General features: G+C 40.0%; 1 protein-coding gene across 1 annotated transcript in view; it reads left to right on the plus strand.

Annotated features, from left to right (window-relative positions):
* LOC103708036 (uncharacterized ATP-dependent helicase C29A10.10c-like) overlaps window positions 1-26,876 on the plus strand; it is a 58,908-nt gene extending 32,032 nt beyond the window's left edge. Inside the window, exons 9-12 of the mRNA XM_039118600.1 lie at window positions 22,110-22,190; window positions 22,274-22,318; window positions 22,748-22,811; window positions 26,600-26,876. Coding sequence (XP_038974528.1) covers window positions 22,110-22,190; window positions 22,274-22,318; window positions 22,748-22,811; window positions 26,600-26,608 — 199 coding nt within the window. The 3' untranslated portion in view covers window positions 26,609-26,876. The remainder of the gene's footprint in view (window positions 1-22,109; window positions 22,191-22,273; window positions 22,319-22,747; window positions 22,812-26,599) is intronic.
* The last annotated feature ends 396 nt before the right edge of the window (window positions 26,877-27,272 follow it).

Consider the following 27,272-nt stretch of genomic DNA (forward strand, 5'->3'; position numbering starts at 1 on the left):
TTGACTTATAAAACTTCACAATTAAGCCAACATCATTAATACACATCATCTCAAGTGTTTTGTAATCATCAAAATTCATCCTTTAGGGTTGACAACATCCATCTGCCAGATCTTATAATCTAAATGTGTTGCTATTGCAAGCACAATCCGAATGGACTTGAGCATTGCCACATGAGAAAATGTCTCGTCATAGTCAATACCATAACGCTGACGATATCCCTTGGCAACCAGACGAGCTTTATAGGTCTCCACCTTTTCGTCTGCGCTCCGTTTTCTTTTGAAAATCCACTTACACCCTATGGGTTTAATCCCTTTGGGTGGGTCAACTAATGTCCATACATCATTGACCTTCATGGATTCCATTTTGGATTGCATGGCTCCAAGCCATTTATCAGAGTCATACCTCTGCATTGCATCCATATAGGTGATCGGATCCTCATCGTTTTCATCAAGTTCGACAGGATCCCCGTCCCGGACCAAGAAACCGTAGTATCTGTCTGGCTGACGTGGTACTCTACCAGATCGCCTTAATGGTGCATCTAAGATGGGTTCTGGATCTGATCTAATCAAATCTGACTCAATTAGTTCAGTGGATGATGTTGGGTCTTCTACATGTTGAACTTCCCTAAGTTCTACATTAGAGCTTCTACTTCCTTCTCCAAGAAATTCCTTCTCCAAGAATACAGCTCTATTGCTTACGAACAACTTTTGTTCTTCAGCAAGGTAGAAATAATATCCTTTAGTTTCTTTAGGGTAACCGACAAAGAAACATTTGTCAGACTTGGCTTCAAGTTTGTCTGCTTTCAAACGTTTGACATAAGCCGGACACCCCCAAACCCTAAGGTGAGAAAGTACCAGTTTTCGTCCCGTCCACATCTCATGTGGTGTTTTAGTCACAGATTTACTTGGAACCTTATTAAGTATATAACAGGCTGACTCAAGTGCATATCCCCAAAAGGATATGGGCAGATCAGCAAACCCCATCATGGATCGAACCATGTCTAACAGTGTTCGATTTCTCCTTTCTGATACTCCGTTGTATTACGGTGTACCAGGAGGAGTCCATTGAGAGAGAATCCCATTTTCTCCTAGATATGTCAAAAACTCACTGGAGAGGTATTCACCTTCTCGATCTGATCGAAGAGTTTTAATACTCTTTCTAGTTTGTTTTTCTACTTCATTACGATATAATTTGAATATTTCAAATGATTCAGATTTATGTCTCATTAAATAGACATAACCATACCTAGAAAGGTCGTCTGTAAACAAACTGGTGCTCATTGGCCTCAAGCATTTGTGCTCATTGGCCCACATACATCAGAATGTACAAGGGTCAATAAGTCACTGGCTTGTTTACCTTTTCCGGTAAAAGGTGATTTGGTCATCTTACCAAGAAGACATGACTCGCAGGTTGTCAATGATTCACAATCATTAACATTGAGGATTCCCTTTTTACTTAATATGTTTATCTTGTTCTTGTTAATATGACCTAGCCTATGATGCCAAAGGTAGACATCCGTGACATTATCTATTCTAGGGCGCTTACTTGACTTGTACATTACATTAACAGGCTGTGACAATATATAAATTCCATTGCTCAAATGTCCATGAATTACAGTAACACCATTCATAATGATATCACAATAATTTTCTTTTATTGAAATCTCATAACCTTTCATGGCCAAAAGGGCTACAGAAATAATATTCAATAAAAAACTTGGACAAAAGTGACAGTCACTTAAGACAATTTCTTGGGAATTGAATACAAGTTTCAGACTTCCTAAAGCTAGAACTGGAACTGATCTTCCATCTCCAACGTTCAGGAATCTTTCGCTTTCTCCAAATCTCTTATTGACTTGCAGTCCCTGCAACGAATTGCAAATGTTAAAAGGACTATCGGTATCCAATACCCAAGTCGAATTATCACAAATGAAAAAATTACAAGGCGTTATCATATAAGTACCTTGATCTGCAACAGATTGCACATTTCTCCTAGGCTTATTTGGGTCAAGTGTGGCAATGTATTGAGGACAATTCCTCTTCCAATGCCCCTGCTTCTTGCAGAAGAAGCACTCTGCCTTACTTTGATCGGCCTTCATCTTCTTGGTCTGACTTGACTTAGCATGTTGCACCTTTTTCTTTTAATTCTTATTTTTCTTCTTCCCTTTCTTAAAGGGACCACGACCCCTGGACGAACCTTCCACTAAATTCACCGACCCTTTTAGGAGTTGGTGATCCTTCTCAAAAGTTTGTAATAAACCCAACAATTGGTGATAATTTACTACCGGTTTCGTCATACGAAAGTTGGTGAGAAATGGGCGGTATGAACCAGGAAGAAAGTTCAGTATAGCATCTTTCCCCAATTGATCATGAAGGAGAAAACCGAGAGTGCTCAGGCGCTCGATTAACTCCATCATATACAATACATGATCGGTCACCGACGCTCCATCCTTCATCCGTGCGCTGAAAATAGCACTAGTATTGTGCCTTTCAACGTCGTCGAGAGTGCCAAAAGATTCGTTCAACACTTGAACGATCTCTTCAGGCTGGGCATTCTCGAACCTACGACTGAACTCGTCGTTCATTGCAGCGAGCATAATGCAGCGGACAGTGATACAGTCACTGAGCCACTTCTGATAAGTGTCTCTGACTGTACCCTGTGCATTAGCAGCGGGCTGCTCAGGTGCCGGATCCGTTATCATATAAAGAATCCGTTCATGCTCTAGCACAATTTTAAGTTTTCTAAACCAGTTGTTGAAATTGGGTCCAGTCAACTTGTCATTATCTACCAATGAACAAAGTGACAAACTAGTGGTCATTCTGCATAAAAAGAAAATTGGCTATAAGTATATGAATTGATAAAACCCTAAAGACTTGGACTTTAGTCTAAAGGTTCTCCCACTATTTTATACAAATTGGTAGCCTTTACCTCTAATTCAAAGAATTACTCTTCACTCTTTAGTAGGCACTAGAACCCAATAGATCGCATATGAGCCCGAGTGTGGCTCGGCCAACCCATATACACCTATTGGTAGGTTCTGAACTAATTGTTTCACCAAACAATTTCTAGTGATAATTTTGCCCTAGTCTTTTCGGCACGCGTGTGGCGCCTTCACCGAAAATTTTGGTTAGGTCCAACCATTAAATGACTAGGTTCCGTGTAATCTACTAATAGATGATCAAGCCCGAGTGTGGCTCGGCCCACCTGATCACCTATTGAAGGTACACTCGACTCATCATATATTGAATGACAATTCCAATGATCAAATAATCACCAGGCGTGTGGCGCCTCCAATGATTATCTAGCCATTGGACCCATTGTCATCCAACTTAATGGGAGGCGGCTATGACCTAGTTATCCCTATAACTATTTCATTTTAAGGACCTAATAATTTTAGAGGATTTGATTTAATTGAGAATAGATGAGAAGAACCGGTTAATCTAGATCCTCCCACTGACTTCATCAAGTCAGATTAATAAGAACTAGATTCAATCCGGTTAAGGAGGCACCTAAATCAGTCATACTGATTTTTCTTAAAGGCATGGATCAACTCGAATCATTAAGTGATCCAATCAAAATATGATTGACCATGTCAGCCAGGTAAGTGAGATCAGTGGAAGGGATATGCCATTAACTCGACAAAGACGAATCAGTGCGAGTAGCTCCCAATTAAAAACCACCGGTCAAGTCTGCCAAACTTATCTTAGACACCGGCTGGTTAATCAATTTCGATTTGATTACTCAAATGACTCGGGCTCTACCTCTGAGCCTCAATCAAGTTCCATCTTGGTCTAATCAAAGACATGGAATTTGATCAATCTACAACTATTGTAAATTGAACTAGAATTTTCTTGACCTAATCTAGTTACTACTTAATTAGATTTGATCAATTAATTCTATTAGTCCATGAATGATTCTAACCTTAGGTCTAATCCAATCTTAAGAACTTGATTCAAGCTAACCCAAATGCCTAAAGACTTATGCAATTGTCATTTAATTGAGTTACAATTCTAGATCTAGGTTTTCATATCACTTAATTCTCAATTAAGTGTAAGCTTATGAAAGTTTAGATCATTGCATAATCTTTTTAATTACACATTAATTATTAACTTTCAGTTCTTAAAATATTTTTCAGATCTGAGTTTGTAATTAATCATGTGTAATTCATCTTTTAATTCATGTTTAAATCATTACAATTTATGTTCATATATCATATATATAAACTGTCATGAATTAATTTAAACATTATACAACTTTTGTATTTGTTTTCAGATCTGATATTTCTTTCAAAATCAGAGATTAAATGAATCATAAATTTTATTTAGATCTAATCTAAACAATTTTATGATTTCAGATTTATTCATGTTACATATGTTAACATAAACATTGCATCACATGCATTCAAATTTCAGATCTAGTTAATCATGGATAATCAGCAATTAAATCAATCATAAAAATACTTTAGATCTAATCCAAACATGTTCATGATTCCAGATTTAATTGCAATGATTAAAACATAAAAGTTTAAACAGTACACCTGGCTCTGATACCACTGAAAGCTATCCTATGATGCTAGTAGTGATAGCATGCTGAAATTTAAAACTTTTTCAAAATCAATGGCTGTACCTGTTCGGGTTGCCTACGTACCCCTTCACAAGGGGGATCAAGCCACACGTAGTTCTTTTAATTTTGAAATTCGCAGCGGAAAAATCGAATTAAACATTTTAATTCTATCATGCATAAGATATCAAATTTCAAAGTACCACTACAAGTATTCTTGATCAATATGTCGGGATCGTTTAAACGATTATGCTAAAATCATTGCACGATTAATTTCAGATCTAAAATGAGATTATTAATTAAGTTCTAAACTCAATTAATCTAACACCCAACTAATTTTCGAATGCCCATCGAATAGGCTCTGAAGATTACTCTGTGAAGAGTCCCAAAAGAGGTTTAGCCCTCGGGGATTGGAACCTACAAGAAATATCTTTGGATCTAGATTCATACCTTTATGAAATCTGAAAGTAATGAATCTGATGCTCGAGCTTCGTAGCCACACACTCATCTGGTCTTTACGAGTAATCCATGCGAAGCTCCTGGAGAGATTCGATCCCACGGAAGTGCTAGCTTGCGCAGGATCTTCCTTGTTGCTGAAAATCGTTCTTCCCGACGCTATCAACTTTTGATTTGCCTTGTTGGAAGAACCTGGAGGAATGGTTTGTAGGGATTAAAGAGGACTTAGATCTGATCTAAAAGCTCTTTTCAGGGATCCCTGTCAGCTATGGCGAGATGGACTTAGAGGAGATGGAAGTCAGCAAAATGGAAAAGCTGAATTTTCATTCATTTTTCATGGTCTTGGCGACACTTGGAACTCTTCCTTTTAAAGGCACGCCATCTGATCATTTGAATTCGAAATTTAAATAAAAATCTGGTATCTTGTTGGCGCATGAAGGGGTTGGCTGTAACAAGATAGATCTTATCTTGTTTGAATTCAAAATTCAAACAATATATGGTTCATGCGAGTGAGATAGGATCGAAATAGATGGTGCTGATATTCCATCATCATCTAGCCATTCTCCCACATGTCCCACGATCCAAATCCCATCACTTTTCATTGAAAATCCACTTCCGGATCGAATCCCTCGAATTCAGCCCATTTGCGAGTTCCAAGATTTTCAGAAGGAGTCGACCTTTCCGATCTCGAGTCGACTCCAAGTCACCTCGAGTCGACTCCTTTCCCTTCGAGTCGACTCCAAAGTCGACCCGAGTCGACCCCATAGCTTCGCAGGTCGACCCCGGCTGAGACGACAGAGAACTTCTTCCCTGATACGCCCAGCGAGTCGACCCCTTCATAGCTCGAGTCGACCCCAACTTGCTCGAGTCGATGCCAAGGAAAACTCGAGTCGACCCTACCTGGGAAAAAGAGAAGAAATCATTCTCTGGATTCTCTGAGAGAGTCGACCCCAGATTGCTCGAGTCGACCCCAAGAAAACTCGAGTCGACCCCACTTGGAAAAAAGAGAAGAAATCGTTCTCTGAATTTCTACACTAATCGATGTAACCATCTAGCAATGGTACCCGACGTACGGATAGGCCGAATATATGCGAAGCAAATATTCTGAAACCCTGGACTATGGTTACTGTATAATTCATCCCTTTGACTTCTAATGCTAGGATGACCTCAGAGTTCTGTCAACTCTCCAATCAGTACATCCACTATGTGATCAACTTTAGAAATCCTGTGACTCATCACAAGGATTACCCTGGCTAAGGTTTTGCTAAATTGAACACAAAGCATTATCTCCTGTTTCCAGGAGGGGTCAATTCCATCTTGACTCGTGCACTAATTTCGCAAGTACTTGACTGCACCCAGTAACCTTCCGTCCCAGAATTAGAAATTCTGCTAGTCCGGTACCAAAGTACAGTGAGTTTCTTGCTAATCACTATGGTGATCTCAGGTCTGAGGGATACTTACATCCATATCCACTCGGAACATCTCTTGACAGTAGAGCGTTCCGAAATTGGTCACGTTCAGTGAAATGTACTCCTACACTTCACCTGTGTGATATATCAGTGTCTCCACACTCCTTGGTTAAGAAGACAACCAATGTATATGTCACACAACGACCTAATCTCGATAATGCTGTCATCCTAGTAACAGCATATCATTTGATCGCAAACAAGTTTAAGGACTTGAAGATAAATCCTCCTTTATCAAAAAATAAGTCCTAAGGACTTCATCATATAAGAGTTCATTTGAAGATGTACAATGAAATGATGAATAATGCCAAATAACACTTTATTAATTTTTTAATTCATTTACAAAATTCAATCAACATACTGACGGTTGACTCTTAGAATACAATTCCCAACAATTTGATCCCTAGCTTGCACATCGAATGGGCCACACACATCAGTGTGTACTAGGGCAAGTATCTTAGTGGACCTCTCTCCGTGTCCTATAAAGGATAATTTGGCCATCTTTCCTTGAAGGCAGGATTCACAAATCGGATATGACTGAGAAGTCAATGAGCTTAAAAGTCCATGTTTCTCCAATTTGTTAATTCTGTCTTCTCCTATATGACTGTTGTCCAATTTCTGTTTACCTAAAAATATGCTAAACAGATCGTTGTTAGAACTGACAAACAAAGTTTAATTTAATTTTACTTACCTTTTCTACTCGAAGAATAGTGGTCGTAAGAGGTCGATCCACAGAGAGGCGATTGGAGTTGCATAAAAATTAAAACTTTCACTCGGATTCGAAATCGATTTTTGAATGATAGAAGAAAAACATTACTTTGAGGATGTTTGAATAATTCTCTGGGCTACCAGAGAATGTTTTCTACTTGAAATTAACGGAAAGACAGGTACTTAAATTCGAAAAGTATTTATATATTTAATGAAAAAGAAAGCTTTGGCATAAAATGGATGAAAACAATGCTAGGAATATTGAAGACTGGAATATCGATTGCATGAAAGAAATTTTAATGTATTGCATAAAAAAGAAAAAAAGATTACAGAATTTGAAGAACGGAAATTAAAAACAACGAAAATTAAAAACTTTAGTATAAATAAAACTCTCTATTAAAATAAAACTAAAAACCCCAAAACAACATGCTCTCAATTAAGATTCAAACTCAAAACACATTGCTCTCAATTAAAATTCAAACTAAAAACAATATATTGCTCTTAATTAAAATAAAACTAAAAAAATAAAACAGAAAGCTAAAACTAAAAAAAATAAAAACACAATGCTCTGTTTTCAATGAAGTTGAAAACAGAGCAAGGCACTCTCTCTTCTCTCCCCTGTTCCTTCTTGAACCAGCCGACCACCTTCTTCTCCCCTCCTTCTTGGCCCCAATCCCCAACCGACGCCCTTCCTCTCTGCTCCTCCTCCCCTCTTATAGATCGCCCGAGCCTTGAAGCCAGCGATGGATCCCGGGAGAGGAGGAGGGCGCGGTCTGCGGTCGTGTGCGGGATCACCTCTTCGGAACGGATGCGGGATCTCGGCTGCATCACAGCGGAAACAGAGGCGGAGGCTGGATCAGCTCCGGAAGAGACGCGGACGGCTGGAAGGAGCGGATCCGTGGACTGGTGCTTAAATCGGGCGCTGAAGGCTGATCTGGAAGGTGATCCGTGGCTGGGGTCTGCGGGATGAAGAAACGGAAGGGAGCAGAGGCGGAGGAGCTGCAGACGAAGAAGGAAATGGCTGGATCACGGCTGACGGGGCGCTGATTCGGGAAGTTGGATGCGGAATCTGCTGCTGTGGCCGAAAGGGTAGAGGAGATGGGGATGCTGCTTGGATCACGGACGCGGAAGGTGCCGGTGATGAAGCGGAAGATGAATACGGACGGGATGATGGCGTGATCTGGAATGGAGCTGGGGTCTCCCGTGATCAATGAATTTGGAGACGCCTTGCAGCTGGGCTGGCATGGGAGGGAAGGGCTGTTGCGGTAGGTTGCAACACCGGTTGGGACGCGGTTGTTGCTGGCACGTTGATCACGGACGTGGGGCCGCGGGATCTGATCTGGAAGATGGACGGCCGTGATGCACTGCAGGAGGAAGAAGAAGAACAGTGTTTCGTGAAAACACTGTTCATATGAACAGTATTTTCAGCATGAATAATAATTTCAGGAATAGTCTTTTCAGCTATTCTTCATGGGATTTAAAAAGTTCTTTTTCTTTGTGATGAAGTGAGAGTGGAAATCTCTATTCTGAAAGAGTGCGGGTGCTAATCCGCAAGGATCACTGGGAGATCGCAGGCGGGCTCGGATGTTTGGGTGCAAATGTGCTTAATCAGATCATGGCAGGATTGGGCCCGCACGGTTTGGGCTGTTGCTGGCTGGCACGCTGGAATCACAGTTGGGCTCAAACCCAATGTTATTGGGTTTTTTGGATTACTTGCACTCAAACACAAATACAACGTTAATTAGTTAATTTTATTATTAATGATTAGCTATAATACTTATTAAGATGGTATGACGATTGCACTTTTGTGCTCTCATCACACCCCCCAACCAGCTTATTGCTAGTCTCTAGCAATTTAGTGCAGAAATGAGAGTGCAAAAGTATTAATTATTATTGTATAAATACATGACCTAAGATAAATACTCACTTTCGTAGAGCATTACGATTACACTTAGCATGTGCAACAAGCCTTTAAACCCCTAGGTTATCCTAGTGGACGAGTGTTGTCTCGTGAGGGTTTGCAGTGAAGTTACCCACAAACTTCAATCCCAAAATAAAACAAATTTTTTGAAATGAAAGTCTAATTTCAAGTACATAAATGATAAGAATTTCGAAAACACACAAGGTTTTAATTACTAAGTAGCCCAAATTCTAGGTTAGTATGCAATTTAAGTTGAAGTCATTAAGTTTTCCGTTAGGAAGTTATAAGACTTATTTATACTTGAGTGCTCAGTGAAGTCTGGACCATGCACCAGCTAAGGTTTCGGATCTCCAAAATATCGCTAATGCTAGTAGTTTCCAAGAATTGGTCGAACAAGACCTATTTGCTGATTCAAAATCATCTTATCTGCAGGATTTCGAGAGCTGTGGATGTTTACTTTAATACCTCATGGGCTTTATCTGTAATATTCTAGTTTACTCGAATTTTTGCAACGACGGCTTTCACACTATTGTCTTTCTTAAGGTCAATATACAGAATCTTTTTTTTTAATTAATTTTTTTTTAATTTTAAGAAACATGATAATGTATATATTGTGCACTTTTACTCCTGTGATGATTCCTCCATGTAGCGAGCAATTAGTCGACAATTCTCACACCAGTTGGCATGAGGTGTCGGGCATCAAGACTCCCCTACGGACCTATGCTCGGGTTCCTCATCACAAGCCCACCGACCTTTGACAATAGGTAACCCTTTTCGATGTACCTGACTAAATCCACCAAATAATAATTTTTTTTTTTTGGATCAGAAAAAGATGGTTCATCAGGATTCGAGGTTGCTACCATATTCTCAACACAATGTCGAACCTATACCTTAGAAAATGCAGGCCAGATGTGTTGTGAAATTCAAAGCACTAATTAGCTTACAACTCACTAAAAGGAACTTAATAAAAAGAACTCACTTTGCACTACTTCCAACTAGTCATTGGGCTCTTAGATTGTATATACCTCGTGTGTTGTAAAGAAATTAGAATTTTTTTTTTTCAAAAATTTTAACTAAAATTTTTTTTTAATAAAATTCCAAATGCTTAAAAATACCCTCAAACCTAAATCTAACATTGTCCTCAATGTTAAAAAAAATTTAAAGCAGTAAGAGGACAGAGGAGAAGTTGCCTGATATGGGTGGGTAAATTGAAAATTGGGTCAAAATCCCCCAAACCTGCATGTTAGTAATTTATTGTTTTTTTTCATATTTTTTTTTATAATATTTACATGTTGGGTTGCCTCCGAAGAGCGCTAAGTTTTATGTCTTCAGCCAGACAAAATGTAGATTCATTTTTTTTTTTCAACCAGTATCTAAGAATGGTTTTGGAAGAGTCCGAGGAAGAACAGTCAGCTGATGACGATCTATGCTCATAAGGGGAACAGAATTAGGGAGCGCATGCTCGACCCTTTCCTCGGAATGGGCAAGGTAAGCCTCTAAAGGGTCCTTACTATAAGTTTGTAAGAAAGTCTCCTGAACCAGACTTTCAATCATGTCAACTTCATTGATTTCTTCATTGTCTGGTGGTTGTCTACTTATGTTGAAGACATTAAGCTTGACTTTCATGTTGCCAAAAGATAACTTCAGCATGCCATTTCGACAATTTATCACAGCATTTGCTGTGGCTAAGAAAGGTCTCCCTAAAATTATAGGTGTGTGAATGTCTGGATGTATTACAGGTTCAGTCTCAAGGATAACGAAGTCCACAGGATAGTAAAACTCGTTTACTTTCACTATTACATCCTCTACAATCTCCTTGGGGTACTTCACCGTCCTATCTGCTAAGGAAAGGGTAATATTTGTGGGCTTTAATTCCCCCAAACCTAACTTTTGGTACACATAGTAGGGAAGTAGGTTCACACTGGCTCCTAAATCTAATAGGGCTCTCTGGATGATCGTCTCTCCTATTTTTATTTCAATGGTGGGGCAACCAGGGTCTTTGAATTTCGGGGCAATCTGTTGTTGAATGAGAGATGAGGCTTGTGCAGCCATAACAGCTTGCCTAGGAATGCTGGTTTTTCTTTTTACTGTGGTGAGGTCTTTCAAGAATTTTGTATAGGAGGAAATTTGTCGTATGGCATCGAGAAAAGTATATTTATTTGAACAGTTTTAAAGACTTCCATTATTTCATCAAAGTTAGATTGTTTCTTGGAGTCCTGAAGTCTACTGGGAAAGAGAACCTTAGGTTTGTATGTTTTTATGGGTTCTTCCTTTTTTTCTGATTTATCCTGTTCTTGACCCCTCTTCTGAATAGGGTTCTTATCGGATTCATTTTTATTTTCTTTTTCATATTCAGGAAGTTGGACTTTATTGTCCACTTGCTTGCCAGACCTTAAAGTGGTAATTGCCTGGACTTCATAGGTCGGATTTCCATTAGAATTGATTTGATACTGACCTATCTGACCTTGATTTTGTTGTCTACTAGGGTTAGGCACTGGTTGACTAGGTAGTTCACCTTTCTTCCTATCCCCTAGAGAGTTTGCTATTTGGCTTAGACTAACCTCAAGTTTTGCAATTGCTTGCGCATGGAATTGGTTAGTCTGGGCTTGGGCTGTATTGGTCTGTTGTTGTTGCTTGATAAAATCTTGTTGTTGTTTCATCATATTAGCCATCATGGTTTCTAATGGTGAAGGTTGCTGTGGAATAGGGGCATTATAAGGAGGTACAGATAGAACTAAAGGTTGGTTCATTTGTGATGGCCCTATCATGGAAAAGTTGTTCTGAAAACCTGGTGGACCACCTTGATGCTGAATAGGTTCGTTCTGCTTATATGAGAAATTTGGGTGGAACCTATTATCAGGGTGGTAAACTGGGCTGAACGAGTTGGGGGTGGGCTTCTTAAAGGCTCTATATGAATTTAGAGCATTTGCTTGCTCGGCCTTTATGGTAGGCAGATTAGGGCAGCACTCCACTAGATGTTCCGGACTATTACATAAGACACATAAACTATGTGACTCGTGATCCACTTTCATGATGGGATTTAACTCTTTATATGAACTCGAGCTAGTGGAAATAGTGAAAGCATCAAACTTTTTACTTAAGTTGTTCATTCCATTCACCAGATTGGACATGACATTTTTTAGATCTGGGTCTGCTTTCATTTCATAATTACCTGATTTTCTAGACCCGAACTCATCTCTATTTACTTCCTCACCATAGCTACTCCAATTTTGGGCATTTTCAGCTAAGTCAACAAGAAATTCATAGGCTTGATCTGGGGTTTGGTTCATGAACCTATCCTTGTGCATGGACTCAATCATGTTTCTATGTGCCGGAGTTAGTCCTTTATAAAAGAAGTGGACCAGATCAGCCTTATCAAGCCCATGGTGCGGGCACTTGACCAAAAGATCATGGAATCTTTTCCAAAGTTAGAAAAATTCCTCCTCAGATTTTTCTCTAAAAGTTCTGATGGCATCCTTAATTTTTTCAGTTTTTACCATGGGATAGAACTTAGCCATGAACTTTCTAGATAGTTGTTCCCATGATGTGATGAAATTTGAAGCAAGGGAATACAGCCATGCAGCAGCACGATCCTCTAAAGTCATGGGAAACAACCTTAATTTAATACCCTCTTCATCTAAGTTTTGATTTCTAAACGTTTGACAGATTGTCAAAAATTTGTTTAGATGAATGTAGGGTTGTTCACTCTCGAACCCATGAAACTTGGGTAACATGTTTATTGTTGCAGCCTGAATCTCGAATTGGGCTGCATTATTAATTGGTAATACTATGCAAGTAGGGGGACTAGCGGATGCGGGTGCAAACAACTCATTCAAAGTTCTAATATGTTCACCCATTGTAGAGATTGACGGTTGGTTTACAGTTCGCAAGTTGTGATGAAAAGTTCTGTCAATCTCAGGATCAAATGGGGTTAACTTATCCCTTAATGACCTTCTACCATGCATACATTATCAACAATTCATTAGATTTGACTCCTAAAATGAACGAAATCCTAAGAGAAGAGAAGAGAAGGGCTAGACACAGATGACCACAACCAACACCACACAACAATTTGACTCTATTAGTCTTAGAATTAAGTGAGGTTTAGTAGCTTTTAATCTAGTTGCACAGAGATTTATCAGGTTAAAAAGTTCCTGAAATTCTCTCCTAGATTAGACAGCTCCTAATCTCCCTTTCAGATTAAGCTTGAGCTTACCAGTTAAGCGATCCAGTAACCAGTGACCAGGAAAGTCCCGGGGTGTGTGGTGGTGCAAGAAGGGATACACCGATACCACAATACCCGTAACAGTTCTCACTGTTGTAAAACTTTCCTAGACATCACTAATTACTAAATTCTCACTGCAGTGGCTTTCAGCCGCTTCTTTCCAAGAGCCTAATTGAGCTCGAAAACCCTAAGGCCAACGTCTAATTGATTTTAATTTAATTTGGCTTAGGATATGTAAGCAAGGTGGTGATTTTTGGGCTAAGGACAGGTAATGACTTTCCGACCTTATCTTTTTAATGGGTTTTGCCCTTAAATTATTTTATGCAAATGCTTAATACTAAATGCAGCAAATATTCAATGATTTTTGTAAAGTTTATAGAATGTCATTAGGTTGTACTGATTAAATGAGCAAGCAAAAATTTTTCTTTTTTTTTTTATTATTATTTTTATATTTATTTTTCTTTAAATTTTTTTTATGTTTTTTTTTCAAATTTTTATATAGGAATAACTTGAATGTAAACTAAAAACTAATTCTTATGCGTCAATCAATCTCCGAATGCCCGTTGAATAAGCTCTGGAGATTACTCCGTGAGGAGCCCCAATAGAGGTATGATCACCTCGGGGGATTGCACCCTATCAATTACTAGTAAAAATAATAATTTTTTTTTAATTAAATTTTTTTTAACCCCTTTTTTTTTAAAATTTCAAATTTCGAATTTCAGAATAAAAATTTTGAATTTAAAGTTTTTAAATTTTAGAATTTTGGAAATTTTTTCAATTTTTGATTATCTTTTTTTTTGAATTTTTAATTTTTTTTTTCACTTTTTTTTTTAAACTTTAAATTCCGATTTTCAAATTTTAGAATTTAATAACTACGAAATTATTAACTAAAAATAATCAAAACAAGGAAAATTAATAAAAATAAAAAAAACTTACTACCGGAGTGCGTTCACTCCGGGCATCCAAAATTCGATTTGATCTTCGTGATCGTTCTTGCTTCTCGATTTGCCTCCCCGGCAACGGCGCCAAAATTTTGTTGTCCAATTCCTGTTTACCTAAAAATATGCTAAACAGATCGTTGTTAGAACCGACAAACAAAGTTTAATTTAATTTTACTCTTACCTTTTCTACTCGAAGAATAGTGGTCGTAAGAGGTCGATCCACAGAGAGGCGATTGTAGTTGCATAAAAATTAAAACTTTCACTCGGATTCGAAATCGATTTTTGAATGATAGAAGAAAAACATTACTTTGAGGATGTTTGAATGATTCTCTGGGCTACCAGAGAATGTTTTCTACTTGAAATTAACGGAAAGACAGGTACTTAAATTCGAAAAGCATTTATATATTTAATGAAAAAGAAAGCTCTGGCATAAAATGGATGAAAACAGTGCTAGGAATATTGAAGACTGGAATATCGATTGCATGAAAGAAATTTTAATATATTGCATAAAAAAGAAGAAAGATTACAGAATTTGAAGAACGGAAATTAAAGACAACAGAAATTAAAAACTTTAGTATAAATAAAACTCTCTATTAAAATAAAACTAAAAACCCCAAAACAACATGTTCTCAATTAAGATTCAAACTCAAAACACATTGCTCTCAATTAAAATTCAAACTAAAAACAACACATTGCTCTTAATTAAAATAAAACTAAAAAAATAAAACAAAAAGCTAAAACTAAAAAAAATAAAAAAGCAAGGCACTCTCTCTTCTCTCCCCTGTTCCTTCTTGAACTAGCCGACCACCTTCTTCTCCCCTCCTTGGCCCCAATCCCCAACCGATGCCCTTCCTCTCTGCTCCTCCCCTCTTATAGATCGCCCGAGCCTTGAAGCCAGCGATGGATCCCGGGAGAGGAGGAGGGCGCGGTCTGCGGTCGTGTGCGAGATCACCTCTTCGGAACGGACGCGGGATCTCGGCTGCATCACAGCGGAAGCAGAGGCGGAGGAGGCTGGATCGGCTCCGGAAGAGACGCGGACGGCTGGAAGGAGCGGATCCGTGGACTGGTGCTTAAATCGGGCGCTGAAGGCTGATCTGGAAGGTGATCCATGGCCGGGGTCTGCGGGATGAAGAAACGGAAGGGAGCAGAGGCGGAGGAGCTGCAAACGAAGAAGGAAATGGCTGGATCACGGCTGACGGGGCGCTGATTCGGGAAGCTGGATGCGGAATCCGCTGCTGTGGCCGAAAGGGTAGAGGAGATGGGGATGCTGCTTGGATCACGGACGCGGAAGGTGCCGATGATGAAGCGGAAGATGAATACGGACGGGATGATGGCGTGATCTGGAATGGAGCTGGGGTCTCCCGTGATCAATGGATTTGGAGATGCCTTGCAGCTGGGCTGGCACGGGAGGGAAGGGCTGTTGCGGAAGGTTGCAATGCCGGTTGGGACGCGGTTGTTGCTGGCACGTTGATCACGGACACGGGGCCGCGGGATCTGATCTGGAAGATGGACGGCCGTGATGCACTGCAGGAGGAAGAAGAAGAACAGTGTTTCGTGAAAACACTGTTCATATGAACAGTATTTTCAGCATGAATAATAATTTCAGGAATAGTCTTTTCAGCTATTCTTCATAGGATTTAAAAAGTTCTTTTTCTTTGTGATGAAGTGAGAGTGGAAATTTCTATTCCGGAAGAGTGCGGGTGCTAATCCGCAAGGATCACTGGGAGATCGCACGCGGGCTCGGATGTTTGGGTGCAAATGTGCTTAATTAGATCATGGCAGGATTGGGCCCGCACGGTTTGGGCTGTTGCTGGCTGGCACGCTGGAATCACAGTTGGGCTCAAACCCAATGTTATTCGGTTTTTTGGATTACTTGCACTCAAACATAAATACAACGTTAATTAGTTAATTTTATTATTAATGATTAGCTATAATACTAATTAAGATGGTATGACGATTGCACTTTTGTGCTCTCATCAATGACCATGTCTGAGGTGCCATAAATACTTTTGATTTATCTCATCTCTAGATCTTTTGGATCCTATGGTACTCACTGTATGCTCGGATACGTCCACAGATACATCCATATGTAAGTGATAGAGACCGTCAATCATAAAACCTCATCCAAACAATTTATTTCGCAAATAAATGGAAACAGAGTCTTTATTGAAATTGAATTCAAAGTGTTCCTGTACTAGACAAGATATAGAAATCAAATTTCTGCTAGCACTAGGTACAAAATAACGATCTCTAAGTATCAAACTAAATTCTGACGGTAAATGCAAAGGGAATGTGCCCACAGCAACAGCAGCAACTCTTGCTCCATTGCCAACCCGTAGGGTAACCTCACCTTCCGTAAGCCTTCTACTTTCATTTAGACCCTGCATGGTAGTGCACAAGTGAACACCAGAACCAAAGTCTATAACCCAACTGGAAATAGAAGAAACCGTTAGATTAGTTTCAATGATGAGCATATTAGACATACCTTCAGAAGGCGTGTCTCCCTTCTTGCTCTTTAGACCTCCTATGTAGATAGGACAGTTTCTTTTCCAATGGCCGTCTTCATTGCAATGGAAACGCTTTCCTTTGGGTTCGGCCTTCTTCTTAGAAACTTCCTTCTTTGGCTTCTTCTCGGTCTTCTGCTTCTTTGCAGACTTCTTCTTCTTCCCAGTAGACTTTCTCTTGGAAGTAGAAGCCAGCTCAGCAGTGAGAACTGTGCCCCTTGAACCTTTCAAGGCTCCCTCAGTTGTTACGAACATGTTCAACAATTCAAGCTTGGTGCAATCAATTTTATTCATATGGTAGTTTACAATAAACTGCCCATATGAAGATGGCAAAGATTGTAGGATCAAATCCGTTTGCAAATCCTTGTGCATGTCATGCCGAGCTCCTCAAGATCCTTGATCATGGTCAAACCATGGTCATGGACAGACTGTCCATTGCGCATCTTGGCTTTGAAGAACCTCTTGGACACTTCAAACCTCGCTGCGCGACTCTGCTCACCATACAACTCTTGCAGGTGATCAAGTATGTCCTTGGCAGTTATCATGCTCTCATGCTGACCTTGCAATTCACTGGACATGGATGCCAAAATATAGCACCTAACCTTATTGTCATCATCCACCCATTTCGCATGCGTCTCATGCTGCTCATTGGTTGGACGGGATGGCAACGTTGGGAGTTCATCATCAACAACATATGCTATCTTCTCATAACTCAAGACAATCTTTAAGTTGCGGAGCCAATCCTTGTAATTAGGTTCGGTCAACCGATTGTTATCTAGGATTCGAGTTATCGGGTTGGAAGCCATTATTATCTGCAGAGAGTAAAGATTCTAATTAGAATTTTGTATTTGACATAAATTTGTTTTAGGGACTTTTAAAACAAAATTGGATCAAATCCTCCCACTATTTCTCGAATCTCTCACACTTTCCTGGTAAAGATACGGAAACCTTCGACTTAGGGTTTCGAGTGGGGTGCTGCGGTTCTACCAATCTACATGCCACCTCACCTAACAGTTATTGGAGACACATAGACGATGAGTGTACAACTCTTGTACAATGCTTCATAAGCAAATTGAGCTAACATGGTCTCCAAGTCATAAGGACCTTATCTAACAGTTATTGGACACGTTCCTTGGTTAAGTCAGACCCACCGTATATCCCGCGAAAATAAAACCGTCATTGAGTCCTCACCTAACAATTATTCGAGCCCAACCCTATCTTTACCCCAGAACATCACATATCAATAGAGAGGTCCAATCCCCCGATGCAACTTGCCTACTGTATCCAGCCGAGACAAATCAACGCTGAAAAGACCTTAGTAACTCTACTATGGTGGAAGACCAATTGACTTAATATTGGGTAATCAGGTCTTAGTGATTCCAACTTTGAGCTTTTCATAGAAGGTAATCGATCAATTGGCAAGGTAAGCAGGTGGGAGGCTCTCCTTACTCAGAGAGTAAGGTCCTAATTAAGTAACCACCTTTAAGCTTTTCTAGACACCAATTAGATCAATTATCCAAATAGGGCTAGCTCAATGTATCGTTCACTCTCGATTGATTTAGGAAGGTTTTAGGTCTCTTGGGATTTACATCTAATGTAACAATCTACCCTATACCATATGTCAATCGATTTACATCTTATGTAAATGTCACATTGGTTCAAGTTTACATCCTATGTATTTATGAAACCCTTTCATATATTATGTGATTACATCTTATGTAAATGATATAAATGTTTCAGTTTACATCTTATGTAAATGTCTTATTGTTTAAGGGTTTTATTCACATCTCATGCAAACAAATTTTGTTTAAGTTATATATACATCTCATGCATACATTGTTTTTAAACATAACCATAAACAAGTATGAACATTATGATTACCACATGCATCTCATGCATGGTCTGCCGTACCGGTCGGTACGGATCGGTACCGGCCGGTACATACCGGTACTGGACTCTACCGGTACGGTACATCTACATATTTCGGTACCGAACCGTACCGACGCGTACCGATCCGGTACCGACGCGTACCGATCCGGTACCGACCCAAACCGACCAGTTCGTACCGGCTCCAAATTTTTTTTGGCTTTTATCCCCATCGGTACTGTACCGGTTCGGCTCAGTTTGGTTCGGTACCGTACCGGTACCGATGCCCACCGGTACGTCGGTACAGTCGGTACCGCGTACCTTGATTCTCATGTATAATTTTTAGATCTGAAACTTTTAACCTATTATGCTATTCTCTGGATTTTAGATCATGCATTACTTGATTTCAAATATTGTAATCTAATTGCAATTCCAAGACAAGATACAAGATCAAAAGAAAATAAAAAATCTGCATGCTGAAAATTTCAGCAACCTGAAATTTCAGCACGCAGAAAATCCAGCAAGCATAATCCTTTAAAAAATCAAATTAAAAATGTGGTAATCAATCCTTTGATCCTAATCATGCTCCCTAGGACCATGGCTTTAATACCACTGTTGAGTTACGCCCCGCACGATGCGACATTCGCAGCGGAATTTCGTATGAGATGTCGCTCATCGTATGAACGTGCTTGGAATTGTAGAATTCAAGAATTTTTCTGGATCCAAATCCAGAAAACCTTTGAACTCATAAGGGAGGGGAGATTAGGATCTGAGGAAGATTGATTAATTATCATTAAACTAAAACAAAAATCAGAAGTTGTAAATTTGAAGATCCTATCTTCAAAATTTCTGCAGGTGAAGAACACCGCAACCTGATGGTCTTTCTAGGTTCCTGTTTAAGCCGCACACGTGTTCGGCCTCTACAGGTATCCACACGAAGATCTAATCATCTGAGATAAGGTTTTACCGGAGTGCTAGCTCCTTGCAAAGACCTCCCATGACTATCAAAAGATTGGAAGAAAAATCTGCAACATACCTTCTTTGAAGAAGAACCCTTTCTTCTTCAATCTTGCTTGCAATGGAAGAAGAGGAAGGAGGAAGCTTGTGCGTGGATCTTCCTTGCCTTGCTGCCGTGGAGGAAGAGGATGAAGAATCCTCTTGCTTCCGTGGACAAGGAGGAAGAGGAAGGCTTGAGGCGTGATGGAAGAACTCCTTCCTTGCCGTGTAGAGCTTCTCTTCCTTTGTCCTTCTTCTTCAAACTTCCAACGCCTTGGAAGGAGAGGGAGAAGGATCTTCCCTTGTTGCCGTGAGAGAGGAGGAATGGCTCCTTTTGCTGCCGTGGAGAAGGGAGAAAGGAAGATGGATGAGGCGTAAAGAAGAATTGCCCTATAATGCTCTCACACGCCTCCTATTTATAGATTGGGTCTAGGATTTTCAAAAGCTTATCTAGACTAAGAGATAAACTCTACATAACCACCCAACCTTTGGATCAATGCCAACTGTTCAGTCCATGTATCCATGGCGCCATACAACCATTGCATGACAAGTGGACTTTGAAGTCCGCATAGTGTGAATATGACTTAAGTCATTTTCATCCTACGATGACATGTGGACTTTAAAGTCCGCACATGACTTATGTCATTTATATCCTACGATGCCATGTGGTCTTTAAAGTCCGCATAGTGTGAATACGATTTAAGTCATATTCATCCTACGATGACATGTGGACTTTAAAAACCACACATATCCTGATCTAATCAAGGTTGACCCAATCATGAACCTAAATCAATCTGGGTCGAACCCAATTTGATTTGGCTCATTAAATCAGCCCAATTGCAATCAATTCCACTCAATTCTTCTTCTATTAACGCACTAACATTCAGTGGGTTAATTCAATCATCAATCATACTGATAATTGACATCTATTGTGATTCTAAATCACAATTATGATAGTCTGACTAATCAAATCCTCTATGTGTGTGACCCCGTAGGTTCTATTCTATCTGGTAGTGAGACATATTGAGATCTCTATCTCAATATCACTGAAACTCTTTTCAGTGGACTGAAACAATTTCAGTTCTACTCTTAGGGTTCACTGATCACCAAGTGAATGCCTTCGAGTCTCACAATCCACTAGTGATACCTAGCAGTATGTGGTGGCAATCCAGCAGAATGGAACGTCTGAACCTCTAGGTGCAGTTAACGTATGATACAGTCCCTCTATCATGGATCCCGACATGACGGAGGTTATGGATAACTCGTCAAACCCCATCATCTGTCGTATGTCTAATTTATTCGACTTCCAGTTCGAGATATGGAAAACTCTTTCTCCAAAATATCTGGCTAGAAATTTATCGAACTCAGTCTCATAAATCACATAGGATCACTCCTAATCTATCAAGGTCGATAGATCTCATCTAGATGCAACCCTATTCCAAAATGAACCTACTGCAGCCAATCCGCACCACAAGGACCCGAAGGGCTAGGGCCCAAGTCCGCGTGCTCGTCAAATTGCAGCAACCTCACGGTGAATAGCTGAAGCATCACAGGTCAAAGGACCAGTCATACAACTGCAGCACAAGTAGTCACTGACGAATGGATAGACATCCATGTGACTACTTTCTTTGGTCACGCTCAGTACCTTGTTCTCTAACAAGTACTTGCACAATTACTCCAGTGTCTCTACACCGTGGACTCAAGACTCGTTCATATGACTAAGTGATCTGTGCACTAATCTCAGCGGATCGATTACCGTCCCTCATAATGGATCCATTGATCAGGAGCATTTAGAAATTAATCCCTAATGACACATGCCTCAAATTCTCAACTCCTTGAGAATATGTGTCATCATCTATTAATTTCTTGGACGATTCATAGACACATACAAACATGAATGCTAAACAAATTGCCCAATCTTATTTATTAATAAGAGTCAAATTATAAATTTGTGCTCCAGATTACAAATATGTGTCAGCCACATTGGCTTATAGGGCATACTTCTAACAGTCTAAAATAAAATATTTTAGTTTCTAAGTATTTTATATATCGTAAATCATGATCGACATTGCTAATTATCATTTTGAGAAGGTCTTAACTGTTTTTCATTACAAAGCGTCTGGAGTCAAATGATCTCAAAATTAGCCTCTCTCTCTCTCTCTCCATATATATATATATATGTGTGTGCGCGCGCGCGTGCGCATGCGCGCGTGCATGTGTATAGATATGACCATTGCTTTTCTGTTTTGCTCAAATGACTGCAGTGTCCATTTGCCAAAAAACACATCTTACACTCATTCTGGGATGAACACGGATGCCATAAAATGAGTTGTTTCCATTGATTTGTAGACTACTCATGAGTATCATGAAGCTTGGAATATAGATGCTTTTGTATTTCTTGTTTTCACTAAGAATTGAAAATCTTTAATGTCCTTTTTTTGTTGTTCTGCACTTTCTGCAAACAGTACAGAGATGGAGGACATAGTAGGTCTTTCAGCTTTTCAAAAGGAGGCTGAGGAGATTGATGCTTCATTTCCATCCACTGGGTCTGTTGTTATTTAAAAGTTTTGATCTATTTGTTAAAAGCTTTTCAGGTGAATCTCACTATGTGTTGACATTTTTGACACAGACAAAAAATGGAACCAAGAGTGAGCAAAGAAAACAATGATGAAGGGTATACACCTTATTTAGTTTCCATTTTTTAATTGAGTTCACTCTTTATTTCCATAATGCAGCCATGAATAAACTCATGAGTGAAAGAAATCTAAGAAACTGTAAGTTTATAGTTTATGACCAAAGAAAATCAAGGGTAGGATAGAAAGAAAAGAAAAATCAAAAGTATGGGATAATTTACTTATCTAATTTGTATGATAATTAACATTTCTTTCTTTACTGTAAATCTTGTTGTTGTTTACTTCTTTCTCATGCTTCTTTCATTAGTAGAGAAATAGAAAAGAGGTAATATTTTGAGTTATATACTGTACTTTTCTGCCACATTTTTATCTTTGTTCGATAGGCTTATAGATCAGAGTCCTACCTTCGTCCACTGATATCCACCATTTTTTGAAATTTTAGGACTCTAATTGTATCATTCTTGTTGTAGGAAGTCGGAAGCTCCACTACTCCTAAAAGTGATCAAGTCCATTTTTGGCCTGCTTGGTTATAAGGTAGTATTTTTAAATCATTGCAGTCATTATTGTCCATAAATTATTATAAATTTTGTCATGTACAGCACTTTTATTTGTCGAGTTATAATGTTGAATCATATATAATTCCAATTATGTTTTCTTCTATCTTGTGGAGAGTTTTTTGTAGGCTATAATTTGAATAAATCTGTAATCTTTGTAGCTCTCTCTTACAATACTATAATGGTGGGCGTTAGATGGTTGACATAATGTCAGAAATTCAGGCAACAGATTTTTCAGGCATAAAGTAGGCATAAGGTTTGCAGTAAGGTTATCCCTGCCCAACAGCATTTAAAAAGTACATACAAGTAAAGAATAGTTATGCTGGTCATTCTTGCTTATGACTAGGCCTGTTAACGAGCCGAGCTGCTCGGGCTCGGCTCGGGCTCGGCCCGGTAAAAGCTCGGCTCGAGCTCGGCCCGTTAGTCAAACGAGCCCGAGCCCGAGCCTAAAATGAAGCTCGTTTATACCCGAGCTCGAGCCCGAGCTCGAGCCCGAGTAGCTCACGAGCCCGTTTGGGCTCGCGACTTCCCTGCCTGGTATCAAGCACGGAGCAGGCCGAGCCAGTTCCGCACGGCTTTGGATTTGTTTTTCCGGGTAGAAGAGAACATGCCGCCATGGTTCCTCTCCGAGGTGGGCTCCGGCTTCTGGTCCTCGTTGAAGAGGGCGAACAGGCAGACATCCAGGTCCGCCTGCGGCCGCCGTGGCATTCCAGCGTTCCCTGACAGCACACGCCGCACGCCGCCCCTGCCCCTGTCTCGTTCGCATCCCCCGTCGACGGCCACCCCGTGTCAGAGACCACGACTTTAACGTCGTTGTACTTGAGGGCGGACATGGCCGCGAACAAGGCGTTGATCTGGGCATCGAACGACGTTCCCTGGCCTTTTTTTTTCCCTCTTTCCTCCCCCCAACGGGCCCACCCGCACTTGCTAGCTTTTAAAAGCTCACACCCAGTGACCCAGTTGCCGTACAGGACCAGTGCTTCGATATTGGTGTAGCGATGGGAAACTCCGGCGCTCCCCCCTCTTCCCTCAACCTCAAGCAAAATATCTGCCACTGGCCCACTGTTACTCGCCGCAGGAAAAAGCAATCAAACACCCATTAAAAGACGTCACCGCCCCACTGCACTCTCCCATCTCCTGCACCCCTCAGCCTAGCCATGGTAGGATGTAATGGCGTCTTCGGCCGTGTCTGCGGCCGACGCCGTGCCGGCGGTGCTCGCGGCCGAAGCCGGTGGCCGCCGCACGCGACGAGGTGAGTCCACTTCTCCTTTTTTTTTTCTTTCCCTTCATTCTTCCCTTCTTCTTTATTTCTTTCTTTTTTTCTTCTCTCCCCCGCCCGCCCATCCCCATCCCCTGGTCGCCATCCCGGAGCTCGGGCTCACGCTCGGCCCGAGCGGCTCGGGTTCGGGCAAACGGGCTTTACGAGCCCGGGCCCGAGCCTTTGTTGTGCCTACCGAGCCCGAGCCCGAGCTCGATACAAGGCTCGGTACCGAGCCCGAGCCCGAGCCCGAGCCTAAAATTTTGTGGGACGAGCCGAGCCGAGCCCGAGGAGGCTCGGGCTCGGCTCGGCTCGTTATCAGCCCTACTTATGACAGGGATAACTATTTCCGGGATAGGCTGTCAAAAGCTATTCTTCTTATAAAAGCATTGTTTATGCTTGCCTCATTTGTTTTTAGATAAAACACCCTTTTCCAAAAATAATTCCAGAATAGTAGCCAAAAAGCATAGGAATAACGTTTGGGTAGCTGTTCCATAGGCTTAACTTTTCTTATTCCCATATACAATGCAGCTTTAAAGAAATGCTTTGTATAGTAGTAATTGTGGGTTACCCATTCTTTCTACTGTTCATAAACAAATTAGGTTCGGTTCTTCCATCCCTTTTACTCAAGAAAAAATTATAGGTTCCACCATTTTATTATGTATACAAGTCTTATGCGTCTACTTTTACTCTTTTGGTCCTTAATATGCTTTTAAATGAATTGCTTTCATAGTATTGCATATATTTGCACTCTTACTAAATGAGTGCTTCTTGTATAAATGTCTATTGGCCTAACTCCTTTGTCATGATTGTTTCATCAGGGATTAGCAAAATAAAACAACTCTCATGTTTTACCATATACCATATAGTGCCAATACTCAGGAAGTACACTGGAAGTCTATCTTTTCCAATAACACCACCAACTTTTTTTTTCTAGATGAAATTTTGGGTCATGATTTCTTTTATTACTCTAACTAAATTCAGTTAATACTGTTATGAGAAACTCAAAATCCATAATGGAGATTTAGGGGAGAAAAATTGGAATCACTTGAATGGAATATCATTAATTTCTACCATAACTATGTTTTGACTAGAAAATTGCTTGTAGTTTATTTTGTTAAACTGTTATGTATAAGCTGACAAGAGCACACAAGGTATAACCCATTAAGGATATCCAACTTTAGTATTTTAAGATGATAATATCGCTTGTAGCTTGGTTGCAATGCATCACTCTTAATCCTATGAATTAAAGCTTGAGATAGAGACAAACCTAGAGGAACCAAACTTTTCTGGATAGTTTGATACTGCTGTGGCTTGACCAGAAATGTAGGGCATCAAGTCACACAATACTGAATTTTCCCAAGTGCTAAGCACCTCAAGAACCAACCTGCTAGGGATTAATTAATATGAGTTTTTTTGGGGAGAGGCTGCTCTAGAGAACTGCAAGAGAAACCACCAACACTAGGAAAAGCCTCTAACTAGACAAACCATGTAGGAATTAAGCCAGAAGAAATTTTGATACATTCAAATTGAGAAATAAAATATGGTTATGCAAACTGAAACCAACAACAAAGCCAATTACTCTCTTCAGTACTATTTCAACAATGGGACAGAAGAACACCAACTCCAACCTCGCAGAGTTCCCTCACTCTCAACCTTCTTTTTTTCCATTTTTTTGTTTCTTTGTTGAACATGAGAGATGTGCCATTCTCTCTCTTCTCCATAGCTTCCCGAGTTATTCCTTGCCTACTTGGTTCTCATTGATGCTTTAGTAATACTTTTCTTGGGTGGGTTACTCACGTAGGCACAATTCAAGTAAGATGTTGAAAATTTGAAATAGATGTCCAATGTAGAGTTCATTTCATATTGGAAGAGCAAAATTTTCCGCAAAATATTTTCTTGCTTGAGGAATCATCCAGGAAATTATGAGGTTACCAATTCTCCAGTTTGACATGAGGAGTTCAAATGATACTATTATATTTCTACTTGAAGTTGTTTTATCAGCTCAATTTGTTCTGAGTTTATCCTGTTGCCATGTTGATGAACAGTGGTACAAGGTTAAACCCAGCCTCCTTTTGTGTATTATATGTTACTCTGTTATATGACATTACATGCATTGCCTTGGGTTTGCAAATATTCCAGTTTGACAACAAGAATTTAGATGGTGGTAACAAATATATCATGTTAATTTGCTAGGAGCTTATCTGATAACCATCTTGATAAACGACAATCATGTGTAAGGTTATGCCCATCATATTTGGATACGGTGTCTTCTATTTGCATAACTGGCTGGTTATCAGTAAGGCTTGATTATTACAGTTGTGTAACAGTGACTGGAATATTATACTATTCTAATTGAGAAATTAAATTCCAGTTTTCTAGCATCATCATAAATTGTTCTTGATCATTCCTTGAACTTGTCAATCTGATTGTCTTAACTATATAAATTGTTCTTTTTCGTGTTCGAGCATTAAGCCTGTGTTTTAACTATATAATCTTGACTTCTGCAGAGAGAGTAGTTCTACACTCCAGGAGCTCCTTCGAACTAAAATCCAACTGGATTGCTGCAATCCGTGGAGTTATCTCCTAATGTTAGAACCAAATGACAGTGTTTTTTGTGATTTTGATGGCTTCTTTCTCTGTAGTCTTACAAAATTTTCTTTTTCTCTCTTTTTGTATAATTTCGTGGCATGTTTTGTTTGAATTCATCGGTTTGGCAGAAGTGGGCTTGTTGGTATTAGATTAACTCTATAATTTTCACAACATAATTAATGATTTGCCTCTATGCTAATTGCATGAATGAGTATTTACCATAATAAGCAAGCTTTGAAAGAAGGGAATATTTCAAGACAGGCTACTGAATGTGTCAGAATAGGCCCTAAATGGGCTGAAGCCAACAAGCTCAGCCGACTTCAGCCTATGGCCCAAAGGAAAAAATATTCAGAACAGAGGATTGCGATCGCGATTCTTTCTCCGTCTTCCTCAGGGCATAACGGGAGGCAGCCTCGCGGCAGCGTGATGCAAGCCCTCAAACGATGGATGGTGGGTGATGTGTTGATGGTGTGTTGGGTGGTTAGGATTCACCAAAGTATTGGACGAATGTCCACGGTAGGATGGCTGGTTGGGGCTTGATGGCGTGATGGATGGATGGGATTAATGGACCACCTTGGGGTAGTACCAAAA

This window comes from Phoenix dactylifera, unplaced genomic scaffold (genome assembly GCF_009389715.1).
Source record: "Phoenix dactylifera cultivar Barhee BC4 unplaced genomic scaffold, palm_55x_up_171113_PBpolish2nd_filt_p 000382F, whole genome shotgun sequence".
In the NCBI taxonomy this organism is placed as follows: Eukaryota; Viridiplantae; Streptophyta; class Magnoliopsida; order Arecales; family Arecaceae; genus Phoenix; species Phoenix dactylifera.